The sequence below is a fragment of the Trichechus manatus genome, unplaced genomic scaffold (assembly GCF_000243295.1).
Source record: "Trichechus manatus latirostris isolate Lorelei unplaced genomic scaffold, TriManLat1.0 scaffold00078, whole genome shotgun sequence".
Classification (NCBI taxonomy): domain Eukaryota; kingdom Metazoa; phylum Chordata; class Mammalia; order Sirenia; family Trichechidae; genus Trichechus; species Trichechus manatus.
In genome coordinates this window covers 372,791-385,091 of record NW_004444014.1, presented here as the reverse complement: position 1 = coordinate 385,091, position 12,301 = coordinate 372,791, and the positions used below count along the sequence as shown (strand labels likewise).

At 40.8% G+C, this 12,301-nt stretch overlaps 1 protein-coding gene across 1 annotated transcript in view; it reads right to left on the bottom strand.

The window, feature by feature from the left end:
* Positions 1–7,795: 7,795 nt before the first annotated feature.
* The window catches only part of HDHD2 (haloacid dehalogenase like hydrolase domain containing 2), a 24,912-nt gene continuing 20,406 nt past the window's right edge, over positions 7,796–12,301 (bottom strand). The window contains exons 5-7 of the mRNA XM_004380874.2: positions 11,876–12,092; positions 9,746–9,809; positions 7,796–9,162 (exon numbers count right to left, since the gene is read on the bottom strand). Coding sequence (XP_004380931.1) covers positions 9,059–9,162; positions 9,746–9,809; positions 11,876–12,092 — 385 coding nt within the window. The 3' untranslated portion in view covers positions 7,796–9,058. The remainder of the gene's footprint in view (positions 9,163–9,745; positions 9,810–11,875; positions 12,093–12,301) is intronic.

Below are 12,301 nucleotides of genomic sequence, written 5' to 3'. Positions count from 1 at the left end.
AATTACATTGAAACTGACCTGGCCACAAAGGCAACCACAGAGGGCTCCTGGTTTATTACTGGAAGTGGGAGAACATAATGATTGCAATGGAAAAGAAAAATTTATTTATGAGGACTGGATTAATTTGGACAACTGTATTGTTTTGAAAACCTGAGATACTTTCATTAATTTTTCATGATAGATGCAAAATATTGAAAATTTTAATTACATGCAAATGTACTATTGGGTCATGCAGTAGAGATTTTTTTCTCACAATAATAGATGGCATAAAATTTTGATGAACAATTTCCTGTAGTGTTCCTCGTTTGTGAATTGGTATCTTTATTTTGATATAAAAGATGTTAGAAAAGCTGTGTTGAAATGCACAGGATGGCTCTGAGTTGGGACAGCTGATCAGAAGCTAAGTTTGACACAGGCCATCTGACCAGCTGAGTTTAAGGGTGGATAAGGACAGGAGCAGGGAAGGAAATAATAGAGTCTGCTTCTCACTCTTGACAATATTCTGAATCTCATCAGCTCTCCCTAATTCTGACCCCAACCAGTTTTATCAGGAGCAAACCGCTACCAAACTAGGCCCCACTTGGAAATGCCACTGATCTCATTCCCTATGCCTGAGTGTTCTCCTGGACACTCTCACCTCCTCACTTCCCGTATCTGGTTTGCCTCTTTTTAATTGTTGTAAATATATATATATAACACAACATCTGCCAGTTCAACACTTTTTAGGCGTATAATTTGGTGATACCAATCATGTTAATCATGTTGTGCAACCACCACCCGTACTCATTGCCAAAGTTCCCATCGCCATAAACAGAAACTCAGTGCTTCCTAAACAGTCTCTCCCTTTACTCCTCCCTCCCACCCCTGGTTGTTCTTGGTGGGTGAAATCAAGCTGTTTTTTGACTGGTAGTGACCCCATGTGACAGGGTAGAACTGCCTCCTAGGGTTTTCTTAGCTGTTACCTTTATGAAAGCAGATCACCAGGTCTTTCTGTGGAGCCGCTGGGAGAATTAAAACCTCCAACCTTTCAGTTAACAGCTGAGCGCTTAACTGTTTGTACCACCAGGATCCTTTCCTGCCCCTGGTAGCCACTAAAACTTTGGTCTCTATACATTGGCCTATTCTTGTTATTTCTTATAAGTGAGATGGTACAATATTTGTCCTCTTGCGTTTTGACGTATTTCACTCAGCATATTTTCAAGATTCGTCCATGTTGTAGCACGTATCAGGACTTCATTTCTCTTTATGGCTGAGTAGTATTCCATTGTATGTATCTACCGCATTTTTATCCATTCATCCATTGATGGACATTCAGGTTTTCACCTTTGGCTATTGTAAGTAGCGCTGCAGAGAGGGTCAGGAGCTGGTTGAATGGACATGGGAAGTCCGGGGTGGGAGGGAGGGGTGTGCTGTCACAGTGTAGGGACAGCAAATGGGGTCACAGAGCAGTGTGTGTATAAATTTTTATGAGAGACTAGCTTGGATTGTAGACTGTCACTTAAAGCACAATAAAAAAAAAATGGTGCTGCAATGAACATGTATCTGTTTGCTATGGCTGCTTTCAAGTTGCTTAGGTATATACCTAGAAGTGGAATTGATGAGTTATACAGTAGTTCTATGTTTAACTTTTTGAAGAACTGCCAAACTTTTTTTCCACAGCGGCTGTACCATTTTGCGTTCCCACTGGCATTCTCCACATCCTCATTCGCATTTACTATTTTTCGTTTTTTAAATCTTAAAGCCATTCTAGTTGGAGTGAAGTAGTATTTCACTGTGATTTTAATTTGCGTCTTTCTAATGGCTAATGATGTTGTGCATCTTTTCATATGCTTGTTGGCCATGTGAATATCCTCTTTGGTGAAATGTCTGAGTCCTTTGCCCTTTTTTAAAAATTATTATTATGCTTTAGCTGAAATTTTATAGCTCAGTTTCTCATACAAAAATTTATACACATTAGTTGCAATCCCCACAGTGCGACAGCACACTCTCCCCCCCAGTTCCCTGTGTCCATTCGATCAGTTCCTGTCCCTTCCTGCCTCCTCAACCTGCTTTTGGACAGGAGCTGCGTATTTGGTCTCTTATATCTGAAGGAACTAAGCAGCACATTCCTCATGTGTATTAGTTTTTTGTTTTATAGTCCTGTCTAATGTTTGTCTGAAGAGTAGGCTTTGGGAATGGTGTCAGTTCTGGGTCAACAGTGCGTCTGGGGGCCATAGTTTCAGGGGACTTTGCCCATTCATTGATTGGGTTGTCTTTTTGTTGTTAAGTTGTGTAAGTTTTATATATATTTTGGATATTAGACTCTTATCAGATACATGGTTCCCAAAAATGTTCTTCCAATCTGTAGGTTGTCTTTTCACTTTTTTGATCAAGTCCTTTGATAAACAAAAGTATTTTTTTATTTTGTTGTTATAAAAGTAGTTATGAGGTCCCATTGATCTATTTTCTTTTGTTGCTCATGTTTTTGTTATCATATTTGATAATCCATTGTTAAAAACTAGGCCCTGCAGCCATGCCCCTATATTTTCTTCTAAAAATTTTATGGTTTTAAGTCTTTGATCCATTTTAAATTTGTTTGTGTGTATGTTGTGAGGCATGGATCCTGATTCATTCTTCTGCATGTGGAAATCCAATTTTCCCAGCACCATTTATTAAAGGGACTCTTCCTTATCCATTGAATGTACTTAGCACCCTTGTTGAAAATCAGTTGACCACAGATGTATGGGTTTGTTTCTGGACTCTATTCTATGGCCTATGTGTCTATTATTATACCAGTCCCAGGATGTTTTGATTACTGTGGCTGTATAGTATGTTTTGCAGTCAGAAGTGTAAGTCCTCCTACTTTGTTCTTCAAAATTCCTTTGGCTATTCGGGGGAAAAGAGACATTTTGGATAGCTAAGTATTCCAAATGGGCTTACTCTTTTAAATAAAAACAAAGTTGTTTTTTTTTTTTAATATTAGCTATTTTTGAATGGAATATTCTTAAATTCTTTTAAAATGTTATGTCATGGAAGTGTAGTCAAAGTGAAAATATACCTTATATAACAGATTTAAAATAAACATAAAAAATATTTCATCTTAATTTGTGCCAAATGTAAACTCCTTCACAAGCACTAGATATTATAGTGTGCAGCCAGCCGAGTGATACCCTAGATACACAGGACTCTAAACTCAATGGCCTCAGACTGCTGTACTGTTAAATTTTCAACATCTGCTTTTTGTGCTTTTTTGGTCGTCTTGTCAGGCTACCAGTGACATTTCTTGTAGCTGTTAGTTCATCTGCTTGTTACCACTATCTTCCTTTCTGATTTCATGGAATCTCAGCTTTTGTTGCTAATTTGCTGTGACTGGAAAGTAGGCAAGATTGTATTCTATACGTACTTTAAGGGTGAACAGGTAAAAGGGCAGTGGAGACTCCTGTGCATAGCATGCTTGTGATAATTCATCGTGGTCCTTTAGCTTACTGCCTGTTCCTGATTCCATTCAGGATAAGTGTAGTTTTGCCATCTCTCTCAGCAAATACATGCAACCTTCTTCTATTTCCAAAACTCCATACACAACCTACAATGTGCTTGACACACCTCCACCACCTCCATTCACCTTTTTAATACTTCCACCGGTATCCATCCAATCACGTATTCAATCTGCCTCTCCTCTTTCCCTTGGAAAGCTTGTCTCCATATAAGTATGCATGCACATGTTTTTATGTCATGCATTTAGGTGGTTTCTGGCTTTATCTAATGACTTCTTGATTTGGATGAAATAAAATGTCGCTCTTTCATCCCTCTGCCCTCTACTACCATACATACATGTCTTTCCCTATCATCCCAAAATAATCATCACCATTTTAGGTTTACTCAGTAGTATTTTTATTAGAACGGTATGCATTTTTCACTGTAGAGCCAAGCAGTGAATTAGGTTTACATTTCCTTTCTTGATGACTTTTTATCTTTCCTGGAATTAATAAACTGCTTTGTTTTTACATCTGCTGAATTTCTAAGTATCTGTTCTTATTTTTTGCAGTACATTCTCAGATCTGTCAGATACCTATCTATCAGTATTATTTTCCAAATGGCCAAACATAATCAGAGCGGTATTATTTTCCAAATGGCCTAACGTATCAGGTAAACTTTCAATTCCATCCCCCTCCCACTCATCCACTGATGTTCTCTTCTCCCATTCTCTTGTGGTTTGTCTTCATGGCTTCATATCTTCTTTTTTCCTTTACTCGTATTTTAGTGGGGTTTTGAGAAAGACCAACTAACACATATGATTAACCTACTATGTTTAAAGTCTCTATGGCTAAATTTTAAAAAAGTAGATTAAAAGAATTATCTAAGTTTATAAGGATATAGAAGACTGGTCTGTCAGTTTTTAGAGGGAAATTTAGCTTCATCCAACATGTGGTATTTTCTTCTAAAGCAGAGGTCATGACTCAAATGCCTACAGGAACATGGACTGTATAATAAATGAATACAGTGAGCTGTGTTTAAGAACTGAAGAGGGCAGTGACTGTCTGAGGACACAGCAGTAATGCAGCTCCAACTAAACATTGCCAAGTGGAAATCTGGACCTAACACTGTCAGATCTTCCAGTTTTCCTAGAAAACCAGTAATTGTTTTGCATTTGGAATCTCCTGATATTCACATGTTGGCAAATAAATTCACATATCTGCTCTTGAACAATCCACATGTCCTGTTTCGTCACTTCATTCAGGTTACCATCTGATGAGAGGCTTCCCTGATGGATTGTACTTACCTAAAATAACCCCAACCTCACTCTTACCTGCTTTATTCTTCTTCATCACTTATCAATACCTCCCATTGTATTAGATTGTGTATGTGTGGTTTTTATTGTCTGTCTCTCCTACTCAAATGTAAGCTCCAAGACTGTGGAACTTTTTCTACTGCTATTGAATCAATGAGTAAATGAAACATTTTTCAAAATGGTGTAGGCCAAAGACGATCTGAGCACTGCATTTGCTCCAGACTATACATTATGTGACTTCTGTTTCAAAGCACTCAGCTCACTGCACATGATCACTTCTTAGAGCTTTATACCATTTTGAACCTGTCAGACCCTCTGTATTGTTATGGTATATTTTTATACATTTCAGTTCTCTGACTAGAAAATATGCATCTTAGAAGCTAGAGCTGCATTCTGTGTTGTCTTTAGTGCTCTACCCACAATGGGCATTTAATAAATACCTGTAGTTGATTTTCTCAGGCATACCAGCCAATGAAACAAAGAGGAGTTAAGATGTGTATGACGTGAAGGTAAGCACTGGACAAAATGAGGTATTCGCCATTGCTTGGTCTTAACAGATATACAATTTATATTATGATAAATGATTTCTGGTGCGTTGCTACCTGTGCTTTGGGGTAGCAGGCCTTAATGGCTGGTATAATACAAAAGTCAGCAAAGGCCTTGTGCATGTATGCTGAAAAAAAGGCTTTTGTGACTCAGGTCAAATAAACTTGGTAACTCAAGTATGACCTTATGCAAACCAGTGCTAATACGAAAAAGGGATTCTACTGCTTGAGGCAGAGTGTTTAGTGAAACTGATTCGTGTAGTTTTAAAAATTTCTTAATATAGGTGCCCAAGAACTTCAGTTCATCCTACACGAACAAACATTGGTCCAAAACCAATTGAACACATCCAGCGCAGGTGTTTTTAACTTCCCAGTCTATCACACTACCGTGATTTTTAGTGTGGGACAGAGGTGAGGTGACGGCACTATCAGTCCAAGGGATTTCTGACATCCACAGCTACAGGTGTTTGATGGAGCTATGACAGACAGTGAGGCTGGCTGGCCCCCTGCCCTTTCCTTTCCTAGCCATCGAGATCAGCTCTGGCAGATGCAGAATGGATGGCAGGTAGGTAGAGCTACTGCAGAATCGTGTGGCTGATTTTGGAGGTGTGAGAGTGAAGTGAGTGGAACCACCAGCTGTCTCCTCCGCACCTAGTATGCGCCTGGCTCTCGGCAGATGCGCAATAACCACCTCCTGACAATGAGTGTTCTGCAATACTCCTTCTAGTCCTAAGATGTCGCTTAATTCCTTTCTTGGGCCCAGGACAGGATTACAGTAAAATTGTTGCAACCACTGTCCTTGAGGTAAACACCACAAGATAGCCCTTGAGATGGAACAGCTGGAAAATGAAGTAAGTCCTTTAGATACTTCAGTTATTAATTTGCCTCCACGAGGCCCAAGGCAAACCAATCAGCTGAGCTGGGAATGTTTATAGTAACCTTCATCTGAAACAAGTTTTTATTTATCCTTATGAACCTCCCTGTGGACAAGCCAGTTAGCAAACCCTGTATAATGTTTGTTAAGTAAGTTAAAAAAATCACAGACTAAGATATTAACGGTCTACAGGGACAAACTGGAATGGAGGAAAGTAGAGAAGCTGTTTCTCTTGACTAGGTACGTTATGCTCAGGTGACCTTACCCACTCCTGTTACTCTGCTTAACTTCCTAACCCATCAATGCTGTCCGCATCTGTGTGTTAGCTCTAACCTGTCTCCTAAATCCATTATTTCCCAGTGTCTATGGGGGCCTCTCCCATGGGCATCTTAGAGATGACACCTTTAAGCATTAAATTCCTCTAATATTTACAGCTAGTTTTTATTCATTCAGTAACCATCTCAGTGCCTGTGTTGCAGCAAATATAGAAAAAGAACGTGACACAGCCCTGTGTAGTGGGCAGAAGAGAAGTGTGAAGAAATAATGTGCTCTAACAAGTGCTAAGGAGCTCTGTGGGGCAACGGTTAAGTGATCGGCTGCTAACCAAAAGGTTGGTGGTTCTAACCCACCCAGCCGCTCTCTGGGAGAAAGACCTGGTGATCTGCTCCTGTAAAGATTACAGCCTAGGAAACCCTATACGGCAGTTCTACTCTGTCACACGGGGTTGCTATGAGTCAAAAAATCAACTTGACAGCACCTAACAAGTGCTACCTGGGCACAAAATAGGGAGTAGCTCATTCTATCTCACAGTCAGGGAAGACACGACAGAGGAGGGGACATCTGAGTTGCGTCTTCATTTTGTTCTCGAGTAATGTCTTAGGTATTCTCCTTAACAACTCACCTAGAAGTTTCTCAAGACAAATCTTTTTCTTATATGTTATATTTCCCACAGTGGGCAGATAGCAACCAGTAGACACTTGATAATTTTTGGGCCAAGGAATCACTTACTCAGGTGCCCAAGTAACAGGCCAAAGTTGAATGGAGCCCAGTCCCAGGCACCTGCAGCCTCTCTAGCTGCAGGCTACACCTCTCTCTCTGTCGTCTTACCCTGAGGAAGTCTAGATTCAGTAGAATGCCTCTTTTTATCCTCAGGAGGACTTTTCCCACTGAAACCACCGCAGAGATAAATTCTACCAACCGTTTTTTAGATTGTTATGTGCAGGTAGTCCTGCTACACTTGCATCATCATCATCATCATCATCGCAGACATACAGCACTTACTATTCGCCCGATTCTATTCTAAGTCTTAATATACGGTTAATGTGATTAACCCTTATGACAACCCTGTGTGGCGGGCACTATCATTATCTTCTCCATTTCACAGAGTACAAGAGGCTAGGTGACTTGCCCAAGGTCAGGAAGCTAGTTAAGTGTCAGCCTGACTCCAGAGCCTGTGCTCTTAGCCACTCCACTCATTCTTCTGATTCTGGGTGGTGGTCACAGCACATGGGTCTTCTGCACTCCAGGATGTGTAAGTACTACACTGGAGCATTTGCAAAAACAGAAGGGAAGTGCTCACCAAGCTACCAAAAGGAGAGGGAACTGCCCTTTATTTGGTTTTGCACCCTCCCATCCAAGACTAAGCTGATCTCTAAACAAGCATTAAACCCCAAAGCTCATTAACATCAGTGTGAGCTTCAATAAGGTGAACACTACAATGATGTACAATTACATTCTAATAATTCAATGCCCAAGAGCCCTGTAAAACAATTGCAAAGGCCCAGGATTATCACAGTATGCAAATGCACTAGGAAAATCATTACCTACTTAGTCCCCTTCATTTTGGTGGGTTTAACAGGAGAAGAATGAACCATGCTACGAGATTTCATTTTCCAGCTGTAGTAACCAAGTACATAAAAGCTTGAATCTGTCCCAATAGCTTCTAAAAGATTTTCCCCATAGTGTCAGAGGCAAAAATAAGGAAATCTTGCAAATGTACAGTTAATAGGACCCTGGTGGACACTAACTTCAAAAATCCATGGTCTATAAGACATTAAAGGCTTGATTTTAGTTTCTGCACTGTTCCTGTTAATAACAATGTCTAATTAAAACATCTGTAAAATACTGATAGTTTTAATTTTACATAAAATTTCCAAAACAACTGTTACACAGCATAATAGGTATGTACAATGAATTGGTTATTAATGGAAATATTATTTTAAATTAAAATCAGGTTCTAAATTTAAATTAGTCATCTCTGGCTAATGAAGAGAAAAAGAAGTCACCCGTGCTGGGAATAACACAGTGAATAATCTAGTTTCCAACATCCGTTAAAGCAAATTCATTCAATCACTTGGGCTAAAGGACAATTCACTTTGCTTTTTCAGCCTTTTACTCCACTTGGCACTAATGATGGATTTCACTGTTGAAATCAATATTAAAACTACAGCCTAATGCACCTTTCGACGCATTACTTTAGAATTTAAAAAACACCATTCAACTTTATTCATGATCTGAATCTCCCCCTCAGCTTCCCAGTGACGACGAGAGAGCAGAGAATACTATTCCCTGCAGTAGAGTCTCCTTCCCAGCCCTGTCCAACCCAATGAATATTTTAAAAGGAATGGCACAAAATCTCAGTTCTCCCTTTTTTTGGGTCTCATCTTCTTTAACAAAACAAAAGGGATTAGCAAGGCTTAGTGGCTGGCTGCAATTCAATACCTTTCTTTTTAATTAATGCACAATAAAGGAGGGTTAAAACTCGGCAGCACGGAGCGGTGGGTGTGTATTTATGCTGGCACTGAGTGGTAAGGGATTCATTCCAGACCATGACAAGCTGTGTCTCACGTTGCTTTAGGTTCACGTCATGGTTCAGAGTAGATGCTGCAGAATGTGGTCCACGGCATGAGGAAAGCTCTCACAAGTCAAGTAAGGAGGTGGATTAATTTTTTCTTCATCTGCTGCTCGATACTTCCCTGAAATGAAAGGGAAGCCAGTGAACAAAGGCCACTGCTAGAGCACTCATCACACCCTGGGAGCACCTGGGCCATCAGGGCACCACCCTTACAATTACTAGAGATTCAGGGGCTCTGCATCTCCCAAAGCACCTTTTATCAAGGCTTCCGGATGCAATGAGGCAATTCAAAGAGATGTCACATTCAGCTTGGTCCCAGGTCCTCCGGTCTAGACAATGGACAGTCACAGGGACTGGGTCACCTGACAGCTAAGGTTCCCTTCAAATGTCACAGTTGATGAAATAATTTTCTTCCCCCACTAGCCCTAAAGACAGGAATGGTGATTAAATCAATGTTCTTAAATGGAGGTCCGGATCCCAGAAGGCAGAGGCCTCGTAAAGCTCCCAAGGGTGACTGCAAACAGCATGTGCTGCTGCCAAGCCGGGACCCTGTCTGCCGGCAAATGAGAAGGCCTGGGGCGGGGTGGGAGGGAGTGATGGATGGCTCGCAGGCCTCGGGCCAGGCAGGCCAGGCTGCGCGACAGGGTGCTCAGTGGCAGGCACACTGCCCAACTCTCCTAGGCTCTGCAATTCAAGATACATACCAGTTTTTACTAAGATGCCTAGCATGCCGGCATTCTGAGCCCCACCAACGTCATCCCGGCAATCCTAGAAAAGCAGAAAGCAAGCACTCAGTCCATTGTCTTCAGTTAGCTTGCCGAAACAATTCCTACCAACTGATGTGACTTATTAAGCTGGGATGGCCAACTGTAACCCCATGGTTTTTTTTTTTTTTAGTAGAAGAGAGGAAGGTATAAAAATGGGTGAACCCACGTGTAATACCCTGAGGATGCATACCCTGTTTGGAGAGGCAAATATCACAGGGGTGAAAGGTGTACAACAGAGTAGTAACCCTAGTAACTGAACACGAAGAACAGAGCTACAACTCTTCATGTTTTACCATATGTACATCTATCTACTCTCATCTTAGAACAGATCGTGGAAAACAGCATTCTTTCCATTTGGCAGCTTTTAAGGTGAATGAGTCAACTGCAGTCAGTGAAGGAACTCAGTTCAGAAGAGAGCTTTTCTGCCGCCAATGTAATACATTATCTTTACTTTCCATCCAATTGTCTCTAACAAACGGAATCAAGTCACATCAGTCTACTCAAACAGACCTTGTGACTTTCTGATGTTCACTTCACACTTAGATAACTGATAGATCAGTCTAAAAAAAAGAACTCCTTTTCCAATTCTTACTTAGGACAGGGTTGACTGTGATGATGAATGCAAGGCAACAACAAAAAATCCAAGGACTGGAAGAAACATCAAGAAAATCAAATCCGCCATCACACGGCTGTTGGCAGGATTCATTCCATCCTTGAAAACAAGATTTTTTTTATTAAATATTATTAATATCATTCAGCAACAGCCCTTGGAAATGAGTTGCAAAATGTCAGAATCTTCATTTGACAGATCACGAGTATCTAACTTAAAACCTGTTCTGTGACATCTAAGCTTGCCTTGTTGAAGAAGTAGAGGCAGGGAAAGGAGGAGGAGGGAAAAAGTGGACGAGGAAAGGGAGGCAGGAACCTGGTACTCTCCTGGGTAACAAACAGCCTTCCATGGAGCTGAACACTGCTATCCCAGGACCTTCCCACCCCCCACCCTACCCCAATACCAGTATCTCCCAGGATAGAGGAATTCTGAAGTCTCCAGGCTTAGATAACCATTTCTTCACACAGGCATTTGCCCAGGAAAGTCAGATAAAAGCTTCCCAAGAGGAAAAGTTGGGACTAAAAAGATGGTTTCTCAAAATACTATCTAGTGTAATGATTATCCTATTGGATTTTAGATGAATGAATACAGAAGTGGAAGACTAAGTCACGAGGATGTGATCTACTTCCTCCATCACAAGTTAAGAAAGCGAGGCATCTACAGTTTACTTTGGAGGGAGTCAAGAGCCCTGAGTTCTACTTCAGCTTGCCACTTCTTAGCTGTGAGAATTTATGCATGGAGATGTACTTCTTTGGGCTTCTGTTTCCCAATCTAGAAAACAAGGAGGTTTGGACTAGACAATCTGGGTAGTCCCTTCCAGCCTAACACATTACCATTTGAAAACTGAAAAACAGTCCTTGCCACCTACATACCATGAGGCAGCGGGCTCTCTAGTCTTTTCCCATTACAGCACACATGAACACTAACATTTGCCCATTGCACTGGGGTAAAATGACAGGTTACCAGCCTGGGCCTCCAATTGTCCTAGGCTCAAAACCCTTCCACTCAAAGGGATGAAGAGATCAATACCTTTAGCTATTTTGTGGTACACTGATTAGGAAATTCTTGCATAAAGCAAATAGTAAGAAAAAAATAATGGTAGAATTCTTTTTATGTATAGGTTGTTTTCTGCATAAGTAATATTTAAAAAATTTAGATTTGTGTAGGGGTGTTCTTCAAAAAGACATATAAAACATTTAATTGACTTGCAATATGGTCTTTTGAACTGTACATAGCCCATCGCACTATGGAGAAATGTCAGAAATCACCAAAATTTCAGTTCTTTAGAAGAATACAACTAAACATCTTCTACTGAAAAGCCAGCGCTTTAGGTAGCCTCTCATTACCATCTGGTACCATCAGTAACAGAAAGTTACTTTCCTAAAGCAATGGTTCAAGGGTGGCTCCTCCCAGCATGACAGCTGAGCTGGGGGCAGTTCCTGAGCTCTTCTACTTACATCACCTATCATGATGGCCTCCTCAGGTTCACAGCCAGTGCCCCGCAATGCCTCCAAGAAGAACGTCTTCTCTGGTTTCCCCACAACTGTGGCTTTGGTGTCAGTGGCATACTCTAAGCCAGTCACAAATGGTCCAGGCCCCAGGGCTAAGCCATCTTTCCTCTTGTAATACCTAGCTTTGTGGATCGCTATAAGAGGCGCTCCATCCAGGAGTAACCTAGAGAGACCGAGAAAATGGAAATTGGCAAAAAGCAAGGCTTTTATGACTAGAGAAGAATGTCAGACTTACAAAGTGGTTTTATTCACAGTCACAGAAATAAATAGTTTCTTATTAACTTTTTTTTTTTTAATATTTTATTGTACTTCAGGTGAAGGCTTACAGAACAGATAGTTTCTCATGTAACAGTAACACACATGCTGTTTTAT